Source organism: Camellia sinensis, chromosome 12 (assembly GCF_055761805.1).
Source record: "Camellia sinensis isolate YWXY chromosome 12, ASM5576180v1, whole genome shotgun sequence".
Lineage (NCBI taxonomy): Eukaryota > Viridiplantae > Streptophyta > Magnoliopsida > Ericales > Theaceae > Camellia > Camellia sinensis.
The window spans coordinates 126322516-126344166 of record NC_138972.1 but is presented as its reverse complement, the minus strand read 5'-3'; the positions used below and the strand labels follow the sequence as shown (position 1 = coordinate 126344166).

Below are 21651 nucleotides of genomic sequence, written 5' to 3'. Positions count from 1 at the left end.
TGAAGCAGAGCTTCTTGGAAAGCAACAAGAAATAAAACTAGGAGGAACAGTGGCTTACCAGAAAGAGGGAAGCCGGAATGAGAATTGCCGAAGTCTGACGACGGATGCGAAAATGACAGAATGACGTAAGCTTCACCGGAGGAGAGGAACGAAAACAGTTGCAGAGCGTGAAAACTTGGAACAATGACGGATTTAAGCAAAAGAGCTAGAAAGAGAAAAAGTCAGAAGATTGAATGAAAAAAGAGAAAAATCAGAGTCAAGAAGACGACAAAGTTCAAGAATAAAGCCAAGTGCACAGGCACTAAGTAAGTATGTGAAGAACAAGAAAGTAATGACCCAGACACGATGCTAGCAACAGAAAGCGGATATGGCAAGAACAGTGTCAGGCATTCAAACAATTCAAAACTTGAAAACAAACGAAAATAGAAGACAACAGAGGGCAAATAAACGGATTCAGAAGAGTTATGAAAGATTGAGCTTAATAAAAGAGTTTATGAACCTACCAAGAGAAATGAACGCCGATATGAAGATCACCGGAGTCAAATAGATGATTGGAAGTCGAGAACCCACCGAAGAATGTGAGTGGAGCAGTTGCAAAGCTCTTGGAGTTTACGAATTAATGGAACAAGAACCTCGGCTAGGAGGTGTGATCTCGAGCAGCTTGGAAAGCATGAAACTTGATACTTGACAGAAGTGGACAATAAAGTCCAGGGAACTTTGAGGTCGGCGAGTTTGATCTCGGACAGAGGGGCACAGATGAACGAACAGTGTAGGTTCCATCACCTCAGAATGCCAAGGTAATAGAACCTAGGGGACAGTTGTGGGGATATATTTTCTCAGTACCAACACGTGGCCAAGGTGACGCCGACGTGTCAGCCGATGTGCCACGTGTCCTGGTTGTTATGCCGAGGTCATCTCAGATAGGCCGAGGTTACCTCCGAAGATATCGGAATCCGAGATAAGCGGATGAGGGACAAGAGTCCTAAAATGAGAGAAGACTTCAGTTTGTATTAAGATAAGACTCTTAGAGAGTTTATCCTAATTTTATTGGGAGTCCAAGATTAGCAGTAAATCCTGAGTCCATAAAAGTTAGGCTTCTATTGGGACTAGGTTTATGTTGGCTATAAAAGAGAGGCACCTCCATGAGTCTAAAGTATACTTTTAATACTCAAGCTTGTGAGTTAAGCACTATTGGTTATCTTTGAGAGATATTGAGTACTGACTTGATTGTCGGAGTGCCCCTGGGTGGACGAGCCACCGCCGGAAACTCTTCTTTCTGTTACAGGTTGTTCGGGCTTAATCTATTCTACCGATGTTCTCCAGTTGAGTACTAAGTTGGCAATGTGGTCGGAAATTGACACACACAGTGTACAAACTAGGCCTATTTTGGGAAGTGGGTTAAAAGCCACTTTTCAGCTTTTAACTCATTTCATTCTCTCACAAAAAAGTTAAAAAAAATAAAAAAAATAACTTTTAACCATCTTCCCAAAACACTCCTTAATCACATAAACTATAAAAACATACAAATTATACCTCTTAATAGAAGCAACAAAATAAAACGTATCAACAATTTAGGGGGTCAATTTATACTTTTAATAATTTAGAGGATAAAACGATACTTCTCAATGATTTAGGAATCAATTTGTATAATTTTATAGTTTAAAAAGTTAAAATGATATTTTTTAATAAATAACGCAATTTAAACTAGATGACAATATCGGGCTATATTTGGTTCTAAAATTTTGGACTCAATTTATTGTAGGCTTTACTTCCTTCTAAGATCTGGATCAGCCCAATATTAACGGAAGCATAATTTATTTAGTTGGGCTTTTCATAAATCCCAATAAACCTAGTCCGGAAAAAATCTTATCGTTAGATCTCAGCCTCGTCGGTTGACGTAAATAAAAGCCAATTATCAACCGCATTTAATCGCAATTTTCAAATCCGCGCTTATTTTTTCTCTATCTCTATTGCGTAGGAACCCTAGTTTCTCTCTCTCCACATCTGAGCCATCTCGTTAGGGTTTTTGCTTTCTTTGTAGTTGTAGGGTTTTGATACGTCGTCATTGTTGTGTTTCTCTCTCTGGATTTGTAGTCTTCGTATCAGTTTATCTCTCTAAGTTCGTGCTTTCTTTGTGTCTATGGAGTTCGGAGGTGCTCGAAAGAGAGGGAGGCCACAAGCTTCCTTGAATGGAAATGGAGGGTACAAGAAATCCAAGCAAGGTTCGTTTTTTACATTGCTTTACTATGCTCTTTCTTTGTTGAATCTAGGGTTTTATTGATTCAATTGCTCGACATCTCTATATGTAGCGTGTACAAGATTTGTTACGACTCTGCTGGTTTATAATGGGTTTTTTAGCTACTGCTACTGAGAGTTTCTCACTTGTATTAGGTGTTCGCTCTCTTTTTACTATCTCGTTCATCTTGTGTCTCTGAGTATTTGCATTTTGTTTGTTTAAGTTGCTCAGTTTGGTTGATTCTTGGTTGCCCTTTTTATTTATTTATTTATTTATTATTCGTTAGTTTATTGATTCCTGTGTTACGGGTCTCTTGTATTGGTCTTTTGTTCAGGAGATTTATTCGTGTGACATCTTTCACTAATGTCGTACCTTGTCAAAATTATGGGTTTTTTGTATTGGTGTGTTTTATTCAGGAGTTTGGCCTGTTATATCAGTCCATTCACAAAAGGTTTATAGGAAATAGTTCAGTAAGAGATGGAAAGAAATATGTTATGTGCCTAAATTTCTTACCCCCAACATGATTTGGAGTTCTGTTTATTTGGGGGCAAATATAATATAAAATTTGAAGATGCGTTATTGCCTTGAAAACTGAGGAAAAGAGAAGGAAAAAAATATTTTCCTTGCATTTTATGCCATTTAGTTTTGAAGAGAACAAAATATTTAGGCTAAGTCAGCTAATGTGATTTTTTTAATTCTTGTTTTGTGATAATCAAAAGAAGAAGAAAAGATTACAAATTTAAAAACTGAATGGCAATGACTTGTGGCGATTGATCAAGTATAGCTTGAAGACCTCCAATCTTTGCGAGTTTTCTAATGGATTTGATTTCCTTATTTTTGAATTTTCTTTGGGCCCCATTTATTTTATTGATAATTTTATATTTTATCACAAGCAGTGTCTATTTTAATGAAATAAATCAGATTGATGGAATTCATTACAATCCTTGATGAAGTTTTTCGAGAACTATTTTAATTGAACCTTTGGAGCCTTAATGTTAATGGTGCGTCTTCTATGTTGTTTTAGCAAAGTGTATATATTGGATATCTTTAATAAGGCAGAGATATGTCATTAGTGATGAAAAAAATTGTAAGGTGGTTCATAGATATTCTGCGAAGTTCCAAGATTAATAACTTACTGGAATTTTAACTGAGAAAAATAATTAATGTTCTGCAACAGAAATGGAGTCCTTTCCAACTGGTATAGGAAGCAAATCGAAGCCATGCACAAAGTTTTTCAGGTTCAAATCCTAACCTATCTAAGATAAATACTCTAAATTCAATTTTTATCTATTGTTAATGTTTATACAAATTGTAAGAAAAAAAAATATTGTTACAACCATTGCACATAAAAGTTGTGTGATTCGGACTAATGAATTGGGTGTCTAAAGTTGTGATACAGGCCATACACATCATTTAATCATGGTAACAAGAACTGGATGATTTGTAAGAGTATTGTTGTATTAATTACCTGCTGGGGTATTTATGGTCCAAAAGAAGCCGAGTGGGATGCGTACTTACTATTGTATAAATTACTTGTTGGGCTGTTTGTAGTCCAAAAGAAGTTGAATGGGATGGAAAGGTTTGTCCATTGTATGAAATATTTATTGCAATCTTTGCATAGCGGTGGAATATAGAACCATTAATGGACATCTAAAATTGTCGGCACAGGTTATTCACTTTTTCCCTTTTTTCACCCTTATCTCATTAGGAAAGACTATTGAATGAAATTAGTAGGGTTCATGACAGTACAGTTAGAATATGCCTCTTATGGGCTATATTTTTAACTTGGAAATGGTTGCTATAGTATGATTGCTATAGTATGATTTGTTCTCCTAATATATTTTGTTAATCACTTTGCTTTTGGTTGCTTGAGTTTAAAATGCCCATAATATCCGTTACTTATGCCTTGGATATTACTTTCAAGTTTCAAGTTGATTTTGACAAGCGATGGTTCTCTTTTGATCCCTATGACCTTTTGGTTTGGCTATGTGCATTTAATTGGTTTGTTGCATTCAGACAGCATCTTGTTTATGTTAAATTTTATTTCAGTATCTTCTTATGCATTTCTCCTCTTACTCCATGGAATACCTTACCATGTATGCTGTGGGAGGATTGGATACCAAAAATGTGTGCTGGATGTAGTACTACTATAGAGTGCTTTGGTAAATATTCATTATCAAATTTTTTAAACAAAGTGAGCATTTCAAAATTGGTATGCAAGTTGTTAACATAGGTCAATTGTTGTATTTTTTATATAATAATCCATATATATATATATTTTGGAGTAGCTCCTTCTGACTATTTGTTTAATTTTGTGTTAATATTACTTGTTTCATGAAAGCATATATTGATTTTTTCCTGCATTTATATCCATATATGATGTGACTGTGATATGGTTGATTGATAGTTGAGGATCCATGGGTATCTAAGATGTCCTCGATCATATTTCCATATAAAACTGTGATATGTACATTGGAGTCAAGCAAACTTAAATGTTCCTATTTGCAAAAAAAAAGGTAGATACAGATTACATGGCCATTTCTGCAAGTGTTGGAAGCAATCTTGTGTCTTCCGTTGGATTTTGTTATTTTTGCGCATTCAGGACACAAGGACACTGCTGATTCATGTGTGGGCCAAAATTTTCTGATCAATGCCAATGGCAAAATGATGTCTTTATGTGTAACGATGTATGTTTGATTGGTACACATTTTTTTTATACCATGCAATGAAGAACCATAACTATATAAAGTATAAGGGAGAAAATAAAGTTGAATTAGGATATACTCCTCTCTTCTTTGTTAGGTATTTCTGTTGGGTAGGTGTTCAATATTAGATGTACCGGTAACCTCACATCTTTATCATTGGTGTATCATATGTGTCTAAGGTGCATTAGATGCTTTTGTGACCATGTAACATAGTTGAGTTTGATCTTGTGAAGTGTTTTTTAATAACTCGGTATCTGGCCCATTGATCTTATGAAGTGTTTATGTTATACTAGTTTGATTGCTAATCGAACTTCTTGTTTCTATTTTTCAAATTAGTCATATTAGGAAGCATTTATTTGACATGGCTCAAGCTCCTACATGGTGAGGTGACTGGGTGGATAGGTCACCAGCTAAACTACCAGACCAACTGATCAGAATGCACATATTTAAGTTAATTAGGTGAATATAAACAAAAATGCATTTGAAAAATAATTAAGAAATGTAAATTGATATATATTTGAAAAAATATAGCAATTCAAATTCATCATTAGTCAATCAATGTGAACATTCACAGATTATGAAGTGTGTTATATTTCAGTCTACATGTAATTGTTTATTTTCATATATATTGTATTTTGCATTTGCGACATGTAAAAAGTTGACATTATTATTCTATTATGATAGTTCATAAAAATGCCAATTATTTCTCTTACTTAAAATTAGAGATAATAACTAAAGAAAATGATATCCTTTGTAGCAGCAGATAGCATGGACCAGTGACTGGATACTTTACTTGCATATTAAAAATCTCTGGTTTCAGTAGGTTTATTTATGTAAAGTGAGGTTCACTGGGTGTAAACAATCCACTACCACTAGATCAAGAGTTAATACTAAGACTCAAGTAAACGACTTTACAACACAACCTAGATGTTGTTAGCCTTAACTTCTTCACCCATCAAATGTGCAAGTTTGATCTCCACTTGCAAGTGGCTTTGTTACCTTTTTCAGTTCTTGATCTCTGTTCTTTGTGGCTCCATTTGCATTTGGTCAGTTGGCTGGACTTCTTCACCCATCAAATATGCAAGTTCGATCTCCACTGACAAGTGGCTTTGTTACCCTCTTCTTGTCTTGATCTCTGTTATTTGTGGCTACAATTGCAATTAATCAGTTGATACTCCAAAACAGTCAATTTTAATAAGATTTCCATAACTTGTTGCAATCAATCAGTTTGATATTCCAAAACAGTCAATTTTAATAAGATTTCCATGACTTGTTGCAATCAATCCGTTGATACTCCAAAACAGTCAATTTTAATAAGATTTCCATGACTTGTGGTTGAATGCATAACTTAAATTGTCAAATTTTTCTAGAATCTGCAATCCTCTCAGGATAGAGGAAATTCACGGGCTGGTTGGTAATGTACCCTCTTCAAAGGCTGATTATGTACACTTTGGATATATTATTCTTATATAATAATATTTGTTATTGGATCAATGTTTTTGTAATTTTGTTGGATTTATTTTGTGGATGTTTGTTATTGAATTTGGCCTTAGTTCGTGATTTGCTGTCTAATTTTTATCTCTTGTATCATCTTCAGTATCAATGTGTCATATTGATGGTTTGCCTCTTTTTGGTTTATTTGCTGCTTGGTATAATTTCGGAATTAAAAATGATTGAAAACAATGTGAGAAACTGGATTTGAGAAATAGGATACAATGATGCAAGGATCATGTGCATAGTGCATCATCCTCCCATTTCTAATTAGATAACGAGTGCATGTGTTGTTTGTGCTTGATGGAGCTTACTTAAAGCTACAATGAAAGAAGGATGTGCGGAAATTAGTGGACGACTGGTGTGTGGCATGGCTGCAAGGTTGTTTCAAACAAAAGAAGGGTTATACTTTGTTTGGTTAGTGTAAACAGAATTACGTGATTTTGTGTCTACAAAACTTTTATGGCCTTCTGTGTGCTTGTTTTACATAGGATGTTAATGGTCATGGCTCATGTTAATTATTTGTTACCACCTGGTCAAACCCCAAAGTGCGCATGGCAGGGTTCTAAATTATATGGTGGACATCAATTATTGTTTGCACTGTAGGTGGTTGATGCACTAACATGACAAATCTTAGAAAAGTAGGACACGACACAGCAAGGACACCACAACATATAAGATATTTATGTTTTTTTTTTTTGTGCATATTGTATAAGAAAATATGTAGTTTAATTTATATATATATATATATATATATATATTTTAATAAAAATTGCAAACTGTGGAGAACAAGATCTACAAATATCATATATATAATGATGCACATTCCTATTGTTTGTGTTCTTACTACAGTTCTCTTTTTAATTAATCTTTATCTATATTTTTTCATTTGTTTGAAGTTTATTGCATACTTTATGTTGATCATGCACATGATGTATTCTTTTTTCAAAAGTTTTAAGTCGTGTTTGGGGTGTGTAAGTTGCTTTTCCAAGGATGAATGAATGTTATTACTGTTGAGAGATTCATCACATAAGTCATATCCATGAAGTGTCATCGAAGTGTTTAAAATAATGAATTTTCATTTTAAAATTTGGACTGTTGAAGAAGTGTTGGACATGTTTCTAGGAGTGTCCAACAAGTGTCTGATGTCCAACACGTAGGTCATTGGCACAGGCCTCATGGTTCCTCTCTAGAAGTGATTATACTACTTGATTGTAGGTATTCCCCCATCCTTTATTGGACAAATCACACTTGTCACCCCTAAGTTTGATCTAAATATTGCTTTGGTCACTCTAATATCTAGTTTAATTTGTAACAATGTTATCCTTGTAGCTCTTTTCATTTTGCAATGGTGACCATTGACCACCAATCTGTGGTCACAAACGGGAATAATGAAGTCGCCAGTTTTCCCTTATTTGAATGTAGTTTTGTTTCTTCTTCAACTAAACCTGTCATAACAACTAATTTGAATTAAGGATTTCAGGAGTTTGTGTTGAGGTTAGAGGGTGATTAGTGTAATTTACCCCTTTTTGCCTATCATCCCATAAATTACTTTTCTCATTTTTGGTGCTGTGGTTCCTCATTAGTATTAGCAGTGCATGAAGCATGAAGGTGATGTTGCGATTGAGATGTTTTAGTTATGTAGTGTTTGGTTCACTAGAATGGAATGGAATGGACATTCCTTAGTCTTTCTGTGGAATGACTGAATGATTCCATTTGTAATGCATTGTTTTCACCAATTTTTTTAGTGAACCAAATGTGAGAATGAACATTAAGAAGGAATTATCATTCCATTCCTTTTGATTCCAGTGAACGAAATAGAGCATTAGAGTTTGAGAAAATCATGAATTCATTGCATCTTGTATATTGGGGGGGTTGCTCAAACCAATTGTTAGTTGAGTATTTGACTATGACAAAAGAACTATCAACGTTATGTTCTTGATTCTTGAGGAGGTGGAATTTATTTACAAATTACATATGATTTTATTCCATATGATACATTTATATTCAGATTGGACATTTTTGTTTGTTGAACTTCATTGTACTTGTTTTTTTTTCCCTCTTTATGCCCCCTTCCCTCCCTCCCTTATTATGTTACTTGGAGCATCTTTTGACTCGGTTCTTGTTCTACCTACTTGCCTCTGATGCATTTGGTTTTACTTGGCATATGCAGCACTTCGGGGTGCCCATTTGGCGAGGGATGCCATTTCCTGCATTACGTTCCTGGTGGCATTAAAACCGTGACCCAGATGCTTGGCAACAACCCCGCTCTTCCAACAGCTGCCAGAAATCCGGCTCCCCCACCGTCCTTTCCAGATGGTTCATCTCCTCCAGCTGTCAAGACCCGTATGTGCAACAAATACAACACAGCCGAAGGTTGCAAGTTTGGCGACAAATGCCATTTTGCACACGGTGAGTGGGAGCTTGGCAAGCCATCATCAATTCCACACCACCATGAAGATCCTCGTGGCATGGGAGGAGGACCAATGGGAGGCAGGTTTGGTGGTGGCCGGATGGAGCCACAGGCACCGCCAGGTCTTGCAGCCAGCTTTGGAGCCTCTGCCACGGCCAAGATCAGTGTTGATGCTTCGCTTGCCGGTGCCATCATCGGAAAAAGTGGTGTGAACTCGAAGCAAATTTGCCGCCTGACAGGAGCCAAGCTTTCGATAAGAGAGCACGAGTCAGATCCTAACCTAAGGAACATTGAGCTGGAAGGTACATTTGATCAGATCAAGCAAGCCAGCGCAATGGTTCGTGAACTTATCGTGAACATTGGTTCAGCCTCTGGACCACCTCCGATGAAGAACCATGGCATGCCAGGCTCGGGTCCTGCAGGAGGAAACTTCAAGACAAAAATTTGTGATAACTTTATCAAAGGATCTTGTACCTTTGGAGAAAGGTGCCACTTTGCTCATGGTGCTGATGAGTTGCGCAGGTCGGGATGAGCTTTTTTTCTTTTCTTTTCTTAAACATGGTGCTTTGATATTCTTTTTCCTGTTTTCTTACGATGGACTCTCTTATTATGGCCTCTAGTTTTGTTGGTTTGTTGTTTTGGCTTTTTTGTTATTTTAAGGTAGACTAAAGATGCGGTATGAAAGTTCTTCTAGCGTTTTAAGTATTTTTGGATGCAAATGAGCTTTTTGGGTTTTTCATTTGTTCTTTACTTTTTAACTGCAATTTGTGGTAATGGGAATGAGCTGTGTTTTTTGAGTTTGTTGATGCTGCTGAAGTATGTTTGTTTGTGAAGGCTGCATTTTAGGCTGCTGAGTGCATCACTCTCTGTCATGTGCATGGATTTCAAACTGTAACTACTGAAAACAGTACTAGGGATGATTGTGGAAATGGAGGGATTTCTATTGAAGAGATTTATAAAATGTAGTAGATTAAGGGTCGGTACAGGTACATAAACTGCTTGAATTATTGACCCTTCTTTTGAAGTAATTCCCTCATTTGGCATTTGGTTAAAACAGTTAAAAAAATCAAGAAGTTATTATAAATTGCTTTTTTTCTTTTTTTCTTTTTTTTTTTTTCAGAAATATAAAATCAATCAAAATGTTAGGATGGTTGAAAGAAAGGGAAAATTGTGTATTTATATTATTGAGTTAAATAAATCAGGAGAAATCTGTATTTATAGGCTGAAAAAAAAAAAAAAAAAAACTTAGATAAGTATTGAAAGAGAAAGAGGTAGAGATACAAGAAGAAAGAGATAAGATATATCTACAATATAATGTTAATACACATTAACAGCCCCCTCCTCAAGTTCGAGGTAGGTAAGCATCAACTAACTTAGGGTTGGAAATTGGATCACTGAAACGACCAGAATGATGAGCCTTGGTGACAATATCAACAAGTTTGATCAGCAGTAAAAATAGGAAGAAGGTGAACAGTGCCACGAGTAACATGTTGTCAAATGAAATGACAATTAATTTTAATATATTTAGTGGGATCATAGAAGACATTATTGTGAGCAATCTGAATGGCGCTCTAATTGTCACAATAAAAAGAGGTAGCACCAAGTGAAACACTCATATCAGCAAGGAGTCAGCGAAGCTACAAAAGTTCCTGAGTAGTGTCAGCAAAAGAGCGGTATTCAGCTTCAGTACTAAAGCGAGCAGTGAGGGACTGTTCTTTGCTGTGCCAAGTAATGATCTGGTAGTTTTTACTATCCTAGTCTTCTAAATGGTCTTCATATTTAGCAGCAGTTTCAGCGACCTCTTTCACTGGTTTGGTCACATCTCCGATGATAATACGTCAGAGTTTCATACCTTTGAGAAAGAAAGACATGGCTTGGCCCACAGAACATAATTAGATCTATCCAGAAGAAGAGAAATTGGATGTGAGGCATCATGGCGATCCATAATAATATTGGGAGAGGTCTAAATAAATAGGCACAAACCTCTATGAGCAAAATCAAGTAAAACACATCATACTAGTGACTTCGGAAGGTCAAAAACAGCTAGGAAAAGGGGTCTGCGGTGCAGGGATAATGTCAGCAGAAGGGTGGATGACGTCAGCAGAGGGGTATGGCGCACAATAGCAGAAGGAGGCGTGGCGCACAGTAGCAGACTAGCGCACGCGTGACGCACAGTAGCAGGAACGGCGCACACGCTGCGCAGGGCTGACGTCAAGTGCTGATATGAGCAAGCAACTGAAAGGCGCATGAGGGCACATGGGAGAGTGGCGACGGAAAACTGAAACGCACTAAGCATAGGAACGGCGCATGAGGGCGCGTTGAGTATTTTCTGGTGACGTGGTCGATGCTGTTGGAATCACGAGAAGATTCTGATTAGTTTGGTGGTAAAGAAAAAAAAATTGGTGAAAATAACGATGAAGCAGTGTTGGAACAGAGATAATAAAATGTATGGGTGATGGAATTAATGCTATAGTGTCACTGTGTACAGGACTAAAACACAAAGAAAAAAGACAAAAGGCTATAAGTGTATGGGTGATGAAATGAATGTTGTAGTGCCACTGTCTGTGGGACTAAATACAAATAGAAAAAAAAAAAAAAAAACTATAAGTGTAGAACCTAAAGCTCTGATATCATGTTAGAATTGTTGAAAGAAAGGGAAAATTGTGTATCTGTATTATTGAATTGAACAAATCATACAATAGGAGAAACTTGTATTTATAGGTTGAAAAAAAACCTAGATAAATATAGAAGGAGATAGAGATATAAGGAGATAGAGATGAGATATATCTACAATATAAAGCTAATATACATTAACACAAAAAGTTTTTTTTTTTGTACGTCTTTTTGGATTGTTTTGGAAAGTTGGGTAAAAATTGATTTTTTAATTTTTTTTGTTGAAAAGATGTTTAAAAAAATAGAAAGGCGATGCAACTCAAAATAAATTAAAAGTCAAATTCCAAATTAGGCCTTTATAGGGTGAATTGACAAAGTGTCAAGGGTGGTACGAGTAAACTCTGGTATGAAAGAAGTGTTCAGTATGTTTGATTTTAATCTTTTAAATTTAATTTTTTAAAAATTAATTTTTTTTTTGTTTTTTGAGTGTTTTTTTTATTAAAAAAAAATAGTGAATATTTTAAAATTTTAATTATTTTTTTTATTTGTTTAGATGTATTTAAAAAGTAAATATTTGTATAAAAAAAAATTAAAAAAATCAATAAACACATAAGAATACAAAAATGTATTGAATTTAATTTTTTTAAATATTTTTTATATTTAGTGAATTTTCTAAAAAGAAATACACAAATATTATACTTTTTAAATGTGTTTATGTTAGGTGTATCTAAAAATTTTAAAAAATAAAATTGCTTAAAATATTTAAAAAATTCAATAAATAAAACGAAAAATAAAAATTTTAATTTTCAGAAAGTGATTCTTAAATATTTTCATATAATTATTTTGACATTGTTATTTCAAATTCATTCTAACTACTCTCAAAATTCAAATATTGAAATCTAATTTCAAATATTCTCCTATAAATAAATAGTGTCAAATCCTTTAATTACAAATACAAAGTTAATCATGTCGTTAATTTTAGGAGAAATTATAAATACACTCCTTAAGATTTGTTTAAAATACGAATTGTCCATTGTAGTTTAGAAAATTACAAATACCTCTCTGTCAATTTTTTTTATTTAATTGAATTAATTTAAAAAGTGAAATTTTTAACTATTCACCTATATAATAATAAAATTATCTGAATTATTAATTAAAATAAAATTGTAACATTATTAAAAATTATTAATTAACTTGATATTTTATTAATAAAAGAACTTTTTTTTATGAAATTAAAAACCTTAAGGGACATAGTATAATTTTTAGAATCACAAGAAATAATTTATAATTTAAATAAACTTGAAAAGGTGTATTTATAATTTATTCTTAATTTTAAGATTTAATTATGAGATTAGTGGAAAAAGTACACAGACATAGAGGCTGGTTGAGTTGCACACTCATTTTTTTTTTAATTGTTTTTTGAATTATATTATTTATTTATATATATTTTATAAAAAAAATTAAAAAATATATTTATTTAGGCCATATGAACAATATCTCAATTATAAAAAATAAAATAAAAGGCAAATTACATATACCTTCCTCAAGCTTTAGCTAAATTACAAATACCTTCTGAGGTTTTAGAAATTACAGATACTCCTGAGGTTTGTATTTTCATAACAAATTATTTCTTGATGTTTATATTTTCATAACAATTTGTTCCATAATTTGTTATGTAAATAATACCTTTAAGGAATATTTATAATTTCTTAAACCTTAAGAAAATATCTGTAATTTTACTAAATTTTGAAGGGTATATGTAATTTGTCCTAAAATAAAAGAAGGGGGGAGGGTAGTGGTGAGAAGACCCATTTCCGCTTCTTATAAATGTACTTGATTGGTTCGGGTTAACCCGCCGTTTTGCAGTCTTCGTTATCGGAAAGGCGGTGGAACCTGATCGAATCCTCAACCAAGCAAACGCACAAACAAATTCTCTCTTTTCCTTCTCTCTTCCATTCCTAGGGTTTGGATTGGATTCGTTCAGAGCTCTCGTGATATCAACCAAAACTGTGAATATACCTAAATCACTCTCAGTTGCTGAGAATTTTCTTTGAATGGCGCATAGGTTTCTCAGAGATCTCCAAGCCGATGGTTGGGAACGCTCCGACTTCCCTATCATTTGCGAGTCCTGCCTCGGCGACAATCCTTACATTCGAATGGTATCTACACCATCTCTTCTTCTTCTTCTTCTTCTTCTTATTCTTCTTCTTCTTCTTCTTCTTCTTCTTTTATCAATTTCAAACCCTAATTTTGAATTACTTGATTTGGAATTGGATGGAAGACAAAAGCGGATTACGATAAGGAGTGCAAGATATGCACAAGGCCATTCACGGTGTTCAGATGGAGGCCAGGTCGGGATGCGAGGTATAAGAAATCAGAGATATGCCAAACTTGCAGTAAGTTGAAAAATGTTTGTCAGGTTTGTCTTTTGGATCTCGAATATGGTTTGCCTGTTCAGGTTCGCGATACCGCTCTTCATATCAATTCCAACGATGCCATTCCCAAGAGTGATGTAAATCGGGAGTACTTTGCTGAGGAGCATGATCGCAGGGTATGTTTCTTTCCTTTACAAATTTTATTGATTATTTACTACTATGTTGCCAAGAAAATGTGGCTTTGTAGAATTTTCTGCACAAGAGGAATTTGTAGTGTGTTTCTGGGCTAATTAGGTTGTTAGACTACTACTATTGTGATTGCTTTGTATAATAATTTGTGTCAAATACTAATAAGAGCCCCCGATTCATTGTTTTAATATCGAGATTTGTGTAAAAAGTGCTTTGAAAATAGAGAAAATGTTGAAGAAAGTTTTAAATTCAATGAAAAGTTTAACACTCTATTTGGATTGAGGGGTTTGGTGAGGAAAAAAGAAAAGAAAAGAAATGAAGAGAATGATTTCTCATCACTTGATTGGATGATTAATTGGGTGAGTAATGCTGATGAGAAATGGTGGGAAAGACAAATGACACTAAACTTAAGTTTTGTTTCTCACCAAAAGTGGCGAGAAACCAAAAATACTCTTTATAAATAAATTATAATACCTGAACTACCCTCTAAATACAACGCAAATAAAATAAAAGACACATATATATCATCTTTTAATCATAGTCCATCCAAACAAGAAGGTGAGAAATCACAATATTTTCTTTTCTTTTCTCGTCTCTTGATCCAAACGTATGTTAGTAAAAAATGTCTTGTATAATCATTATTTATTTATTTTTTGTTCTAGGGGAACTTGTTAGCAGGACCCATAATCTGTTGAGAAAATAGAATGCCTCTTTTTTGGACAAGATATTACAAAAGCTTAGGTAATGTACCTATCCCAGAATTTAGTAGCTGCAGATGCATGTACAGCACCAACTGCGTCCTAAGTCTACATGACATAAATTGTAGACATTTTTAAAAAGGTTTGATTTGATGTGAAATCTTTTTATGGGGTTATGTTGAGTAATAGAAGGGTGAATTTTCTATATAGCACCTCTAGTAGTTATTTATATTTTGTCTCCTTGTTTTTTTTGGCTAAGGGAGAATTTTCTTGTAGATGCTTAGCTGCGATACTTTTTGGTCTCTTGCTTTTTGTATGCATCTTGTGTACAAACTATGCCCATTTTTGTGGCGTTTGATTTATGAATTTTAGTTATATATAAAAAAATATGCTCGCTACATTTTGAGATACGCTTGTTGGCTAAGTTTTAAATTTATGGTTCTGACTACCGAATCTCTTTTTTCTTCTCTTCTTCCTTCACTTATGTTCTCTCCCTATATACCATCTCTTTCCTTGCCTTCTATAAAAAAGACTACAACTTTTTCTGACTCAATTGTCCGGGAGTTGCCTTTGCATCTATGGTGGGATAATTGATTCATTTCTGATATGGTTACAAAAGTATTCTCCGCATGTTGTGATGGTTTTCTTTTTCTTCTTTTTATGGTTTTTGATTGTTAGGACTTTGATGAAAAAAATCTAAGAACCGACACTTTTATAAAGGTGACATGTAAGTTGAACACCAACACAACACTCATGGAACACAATAAGACATTCACGAGACACTTCTCAACACTTGTTAGGCACACCTTCAAACATGTCCCCACTATTCGAAAAAAAAAAAAAATAGACACACACTTTGGAAGTGTGGGGAAAGACATGACTATCACTTAGACACATTAAATACATTATAAGTTTGAATAAAATAACTTAGAATTCAATACTAAAAGAAAAACAATGTAAGTTTATACCTATTATCCTCTTTTAGAATTTAAATTACTATTATATTGCATTTTGTTATTGTTTTTGAATTAAATATTCACATACATGATATATATTAAACGCTTATCATTGTATATGGCATAAATTTAAAACTATATAGTTTGCACTTGTCCCCCATGTGTAGTATCCTACATTTTTTTAAAATTACCTTCTTGGTGTGTTCGTTTCGTTTCATGTGGTTGTGTCCATGCTTTTTAAGAAAAAAATAATACCTTGTATTATGTGACTTTTGAAATTGAGATTCAATGTTAGTTTGGAAAAGTAAATGACATTTGTTTTGAATAAGAAATGTGAAAACTGCATGTGTTCTCAGATGTGTTTTGGAATTTTCTTTTTTAATTCCCTTTTTGGGGATAATCTGATAGATGTCTTTATCACTTGTGTCTTCTGTTCTGGCAGATTACTGTGAGTATTTAATGTAATTGTCACTATATGCAGGCAAGAGCTGGTATAGATTACGAATCCTCATATGGAAAGGTACGACCAAGTGATACCATTTTAAAGCTTCAAAGAACAATGCCATATTACAAGAGAAATCGAGCACATGTTTGCAGTTTTTATGTGCGTGGTGAATGCACAAGAGGTGCTGAGTGCCCTTACAGGCATGAGATGCCTGTTACTGGGGAGTTGTCACAGCAAAATATTAAAGATCGTTACTATGGGTATGCAGATGGTTGACAGTTTCCTTCACATAATGTCTACATCTTTTTTTTCATCAAATTTTATGGACATGAGACTGACCACCATAAATATCCCCAACTGCTTGGGGTTGGTGCAATTAATATTTTCTTCATTTATATTTTGATCTAGGGCCATTTCTGTTTAATGCACTGGATGTGTGAATAGCATATACATGTATATAGGTTGATAGACATGTAGACATAGATGCGAAGCATGCTAAACAATGAAAGGGAAACTCCAGAATTTTGCATGGACAGTTCTTACAACTTTGTCTAATCTAGTCTTGGTAAATTTTGGGCCTTATTTTATGATTTCTATAGGACTCTTCTAGATGCATGAAGTTCTATTACTGGACATGTGACAGTTGGATGAGCGATGTGTGTGTCCGACAAGTCTTTTTGAGTAAAAATTTAGGCCTTTTCAAGTGGATTTGCAATTTTAAGCTGTAGCTAATTGTGTTGTGTCAAACCCAGTGATGAAAGATCCATTGAATAATTTCTGACCTAAGTAGTTTATAAGGCTATTGAATCAGCTCCTGAGGGAAAAATATGTTATTTTGCTCTGATTTGGGATCTTTAAGTCTTATTGGAACATATAATGTACGAAGGTCTAGAGTTGGTTAGGGACCTCGGGGATTTGATTGGTTGGAGTTTTGGGTATAGAAAAATTGGTTTTGAGGGCTGTTTAGACATAACAGTGTTGGAGCATCCCAATAGTAGTGCCCTGCGTCAGTCTTTTAGCCAGAGAAACCCAACTGGTTGAAGTTCACATTCTTCCCTAACTACCAACTGGTTGAACTTCAGTTTTGGAGAGAGATAATAAAACCTGCCTTCAGAAAACCGTTTTCAATATTACTCTTCACCATCAGGCTTTGTTTAGAGCTTGCATGAGGTGTTTGACACGTTTTTCTACATCACTGTCTCAGAAGTCTTTCAAGTTTTATGAATAACATCGTGTAGACACTGGAAAGCCCAATTTACTGCCACATTTGTGTGGTTTGATGCTGCTACCATTTTTTGTGAATTAGCCTCAGTACAGTAATCCCTCTCTCTCTCACTCACAAACATATACTCGTGCTCAAGCACATACAAAAGTCAAAGATGTGCACTACAAAATGTTATCCATCTTTTTATCTCCTTTTTATTTTTGGTAGCATTTGCGTTACAGGGGAGAAACTGAATATTCTTTAATAGTCATTGGCTTTAAAGAGATTGATTATGATGTAGTTCATTATGAATAACCCTGTTAGAGGGGTATGGTGGAGATCTGAAGTTCAACGATCCTACCTTGTAGACATGTGATTCATAGACAATATATGTTAAGAACATATGGCTTGAAGCTGTTAAAGGGATTCATCATTCTCTCTTTACATCCTTGTACACACCTATGCTTATGCACCCGTGATACACAAATTTTCATGTCAATGACATCTATTTTTGATCTTTGCCAAATGCTGACAGAGTTAACGATCCCGTGGCAATGAAGCTTCTCAACAAGGCAGGTGAAATGCCTTCTCTGGAGGCCCCCGACGATGAGAGCATTAAAACCCTCTATGTGGGTGGGCTTGATGCAAGGATCACTGAGCAAGACCTAAGAGATAATTTCTATGCCCATGGGGAAATTGAATCAGTAAGGATTGTGCTTCAACGAGCTTGTGCTTTTGTAACCTACACAACCAGAGAAGGCGCAGAGAAAGCAGCCGAAGAACTCTCAAACAAGCTGGTCATAAAGGGGCTGAGGCTGAAGCTGATGTGGGGTAGGCCACAAGCACCAAAACCAGAGTCCGAAGTCTCAGACGAAGCAAGACAACAAGCGGTAACTCACAGTGGAATGTTGCCGAGGGCAGTTATATCGCAGCAGCAGAACCAACTACAGCCACCAGACTTTAAAGACCAAGCACCACCACCGATGCATTATTTCAATATTCCACCACCACCACCACCACCTCAGATGGAGAGAGCATATTATCCGTCGATGGATCCTCAGAGAATGGGTGCCCTAATTCAATCCAAAGAGGGGGCTTCTAGTGGGCCCACAGGGTCAGGTGAGAGTACAACTATGCCAGAGCAGGAGCAGCAGCAGCAGCAGCAGCAAGGACCGCATTATGCTTACACCACCATGCCTCCACCACCTCAAGTTCAGTTTCATCAGCCATTTTATCCACCATATGGGTATATGCCGCCTCCCCCTCCATCGTATCAGCAATACCCACCTCCGCCTTATCGTTCTACAGTGCCACCTCTCCCACCCCCACCCCCACCCCAAGCGGTGGCCCAGCAGTATCAGCAAGGTGCACCACCAGGTTCATCACAGCAGTGATACTTTAATGACAATTGTGTTGGTAGCCTTCAGTTATGTGCTCCTCTTAACCCTGTCAAGGATTCCCTTGATTAGTTTGCTAAATACTAAATGGAAAAAAAAAGGGTATTGCATTTTGTTTGGACCTGTAAATTTTGTAGTTTTTCTTTATGTTGCAACAACTAGGACTTGTGTAGTAGGAGTTTTGAGCATGAGCTACGACCTGTAAATTTTGTAGTTTTTCTTTATGTTATGACCAACTATCACCATTATTTTTCACAAATCCAATGAAAAATTCAATAGATTTATCTATTTGTTATATATTATTTTATTATTGTTTGACTTTTCCAATGGAGACTTTTATTTCAATGCATGATGTCTTAATTAACTCATAATTAAAGTTAAAATCAATGTTTGTATTTCTTTAGTAAATTTGCATTTAAATATTTTCCTTTTTGAGTATTTTTTGATTTGAAATAAATATATGTTATATTTTAGGGGGATTTTTTTTAAGGTCCCTGATATTAAGAATTTATAGTATAAAGGACACTCAATATTTTCATAATGTCTAAGGTCCTTCAACATCAATCCAGAGAAAATTCGATCCAGAGAAAATTCGATCCAGAGAATTTCTCTGGACTTTCCAGAGAAATTCTCTCCAGACATCCAGAGAAATTCTCTTTATCCAGAGAAAATTCAGATAGTCCAGAGAAAATTTAGACATCCAGAGAAAATTCAGATAGTTCAGAGAAAATTCACACAATCCAGGAAACTCTGCATCATCGTGCATTTTATATGTTCTCTTACAAATATCTTTTCATGAAGGGTTACTATCAAAATTCTGTTTGCTAATCCTAGTGCTCTTTGTAGATCAAGTTCAACAAGATGAGGTGGTTGACAGTAAGATTTTGCCATACCTTAGCATAGATAAGAAAGAGAAGAAGTCATTCCCTAGACTTCCAGAGAAAATTCAACTTCAAAGAGAAAATTGGTCCAGAGAAATTCAGGACTTTCCAATTTCTCTAACATTCCCTAGAATTCCCACTGTAAATTTCTTTGGCCTTCCATTCTCTCCAGAGAAATTTCCCTTCTCTCTAGAGAAATTGTAATGTGCTTCATCTTGTTTGAATATGTTATATTGTTGATATTGATTCAGAATTTCTACAATTTGTTTGGGAAATTCCTATCATTTTCTTTGAATGAATTCAATAAATTTTTGTTGTACTTATCTACAAATTTTTCAGGGTATATCTATCCTTACCTAATTCTAATGGAGAGTGGGAAATATACAGAAGGCCAGAGAAAAAAATTTCTCTGGAGAGAAGGGAAGACCAGAGAAATTTGCAATGGAAAGTCTAGGGAAGGTAAGTCCCTGCACCAATTTTCTCTGTGAAGTCGAATTTAGCAAAATCAACAATTATTACCAACTCTACAACCTGAATTCTGTAGAATCAAATATCAAATTTCACAGAGAATTCTCTGTGAACTTCATAGAGAATTCTGGTTCACAAAGAATTTCTCTGGTGACTTCACAGAAAAATTTTCAAATTTCTCTGACTAAATCACATACTCATCTCTGTGATTTTCTCTGGCCATCTAGAGAAAATTTCTCTGGCCTTCCCTTCTCTCCAGAGAAATTTCTCTTCTCCAAACCCAAAGAAATTCACTTAAACCAAATAAATTTCCCAAACCCAGAGAAATTCGCAAAGAGATGGAAAAGTCAGTGTATACGCAAAGTGCTTTCAATTTTCAGAGCTTTCAGGGTTTTTAAAGTAAGAACTTCTCAGATTCACACTCTCAATTTGTCCCTTTCTTGTTTATAGGAAATGAGTTTGCTAAAAATGAGGCCAAGGGTCTAAAATTGGCATGGGTTTGTATATAGAGACTCTGTCTTGTTCTCGGTTTGTCTCTAAAATGTTTTTCAATCTCGTTTATAGTGGTGGAGGAGTGAGAGATTCGTAGATTCGAAAAATGAGGTTCGGTGGATGATGGACTTATGGGACGCCATACTGGAGTTGGACAGAGTCGATACATGTGGGGGAGAATATGTCTGATAACAATAGAAGATTTCTTCGATGATCTGATCCGAGAGGCTGCCAAGAAGACAGAAGGCTTCTCAGGTCGAGAGATAGCGAAACTAATGGCCAGTGTTCAAGCAATCGTGTATGGACGCCTGGCAGCGGCAGTAGGTTCATTGATGATACGGATCACATTGAGTCCAGCAATAACACCATCATCCTTTGTTGCCTGACGTTGAGAATCATTGAAGTAGGCAGCCTCCATGTCTGTTCAACAGCTCTGCAATGCAACTATGGCGCTCTCTCTCTCTAGATTCTCTCTCTAAAATGAGGTTCGGTGGATGATGGACTTCTGGGACGCCATACTGGAGTTGGGCAAAGTCAATACATGTGGGGGTGAATATGTCTGATAACAATCGAAGATTTCTTCGATAATCTGATCCGAGAGGCTGCCAAGAAGGAGCGGCAGTGGGTTCATTGATGATACGCATTACATTGAGTCCAGCAATTACACCATCATCGTTTGCTGCCTCACGTTGAGAATCATTGAAGTAGGCAGCCTCCATGTCTGTTCAACAGATCTGCAATGCAACTATGGCGCTCTCTCTCACTAGATTCTCTCTCTAGAATGGAGAGACAAATCATCGAATTGGTTTATGGAGGTTTGAAGGGTGAGGGATATGAAATTTCTCTATAGGGACCTTAGACATCATAATATAATTTTGTGGACCTCTTCCATTACGAAAAGTGGGAGAGGGACCCTAGACTGATTTTCCCTATATTTTATCACTATTTATTTTGAAATGAATATCACTAGTAATAGAGAGAATTCGAATCGGAATTACCTAGTAAGTTATAGATTTATAACATGAGATGAAGTTATGAGTGTACACATTCTTTGTTTATCATTCAAAAATTAAAAATTACATGAAAAA

General features: G+C 35.3%; 2 protein-coding genes and 1 long non-coding RNA gene across 3 annotated transcripts; all 3 read left to right on the top strand.

Moving 5' to 3' along the window:
- Positions 1 to 1868: 1868 nt before the first annotated feature.
- On the top strand, positions 1869 to 9564 carry LOC114302331 (zinc finger CCCH domain-containing protein 14-like). The gene is made up of 3 exons (XM_082899824.1): positions 1869 to 2222; positions 3414 to 3474; positions 8606 to 9564. The coding sequence occupies exons 1-3, from the start codon at positions 2141 to 2143 to the stop codon at positions 9375 to 9377; spliced, it is 915 nt and encodes a 304-aa protein (XP_082755950.1). The 5' UTR covers positions 1869 to 2140; the 3' UTR covers positions 9378 to 9564.
- A 3677-nt stretch (positions 9565 to 13241) lies between these two features.
- On the top strand, positions 13242 to 19010 carry LOC114286628 (zinc finger CCCH domain-containing protein 40). The gene is made up of 4 exons (XM_028229803.2): positions 13242 to 13617; positions 13740 to 14009; positions 16158 to 16381; positions 17861 to 19010. Exons 1-4 carry the CDS (start codon positions 13513 to 13515, stop codon positions 18717 to 18719), a joined length of 1458 nt encoding a protein of 485 aa, XP_028085604.2. The 5' UTR covers positions 13242 to 13512; the 3' UTR covers positions 18720 to 19010.
- Positions 19011 to 19932: 922 nt separating this feature from the next.
- LOC145804766 (uncharacterized) lies at positions 19933 to 21651 on the top strand. The gene is made up of 2 exons (XR_014347146.1): positions 19933 to 20062; positions 20522 to 21651. It is a non-coding gene; the product is annotated as an uncharacterized LOC145804766 (long non-coding RNA).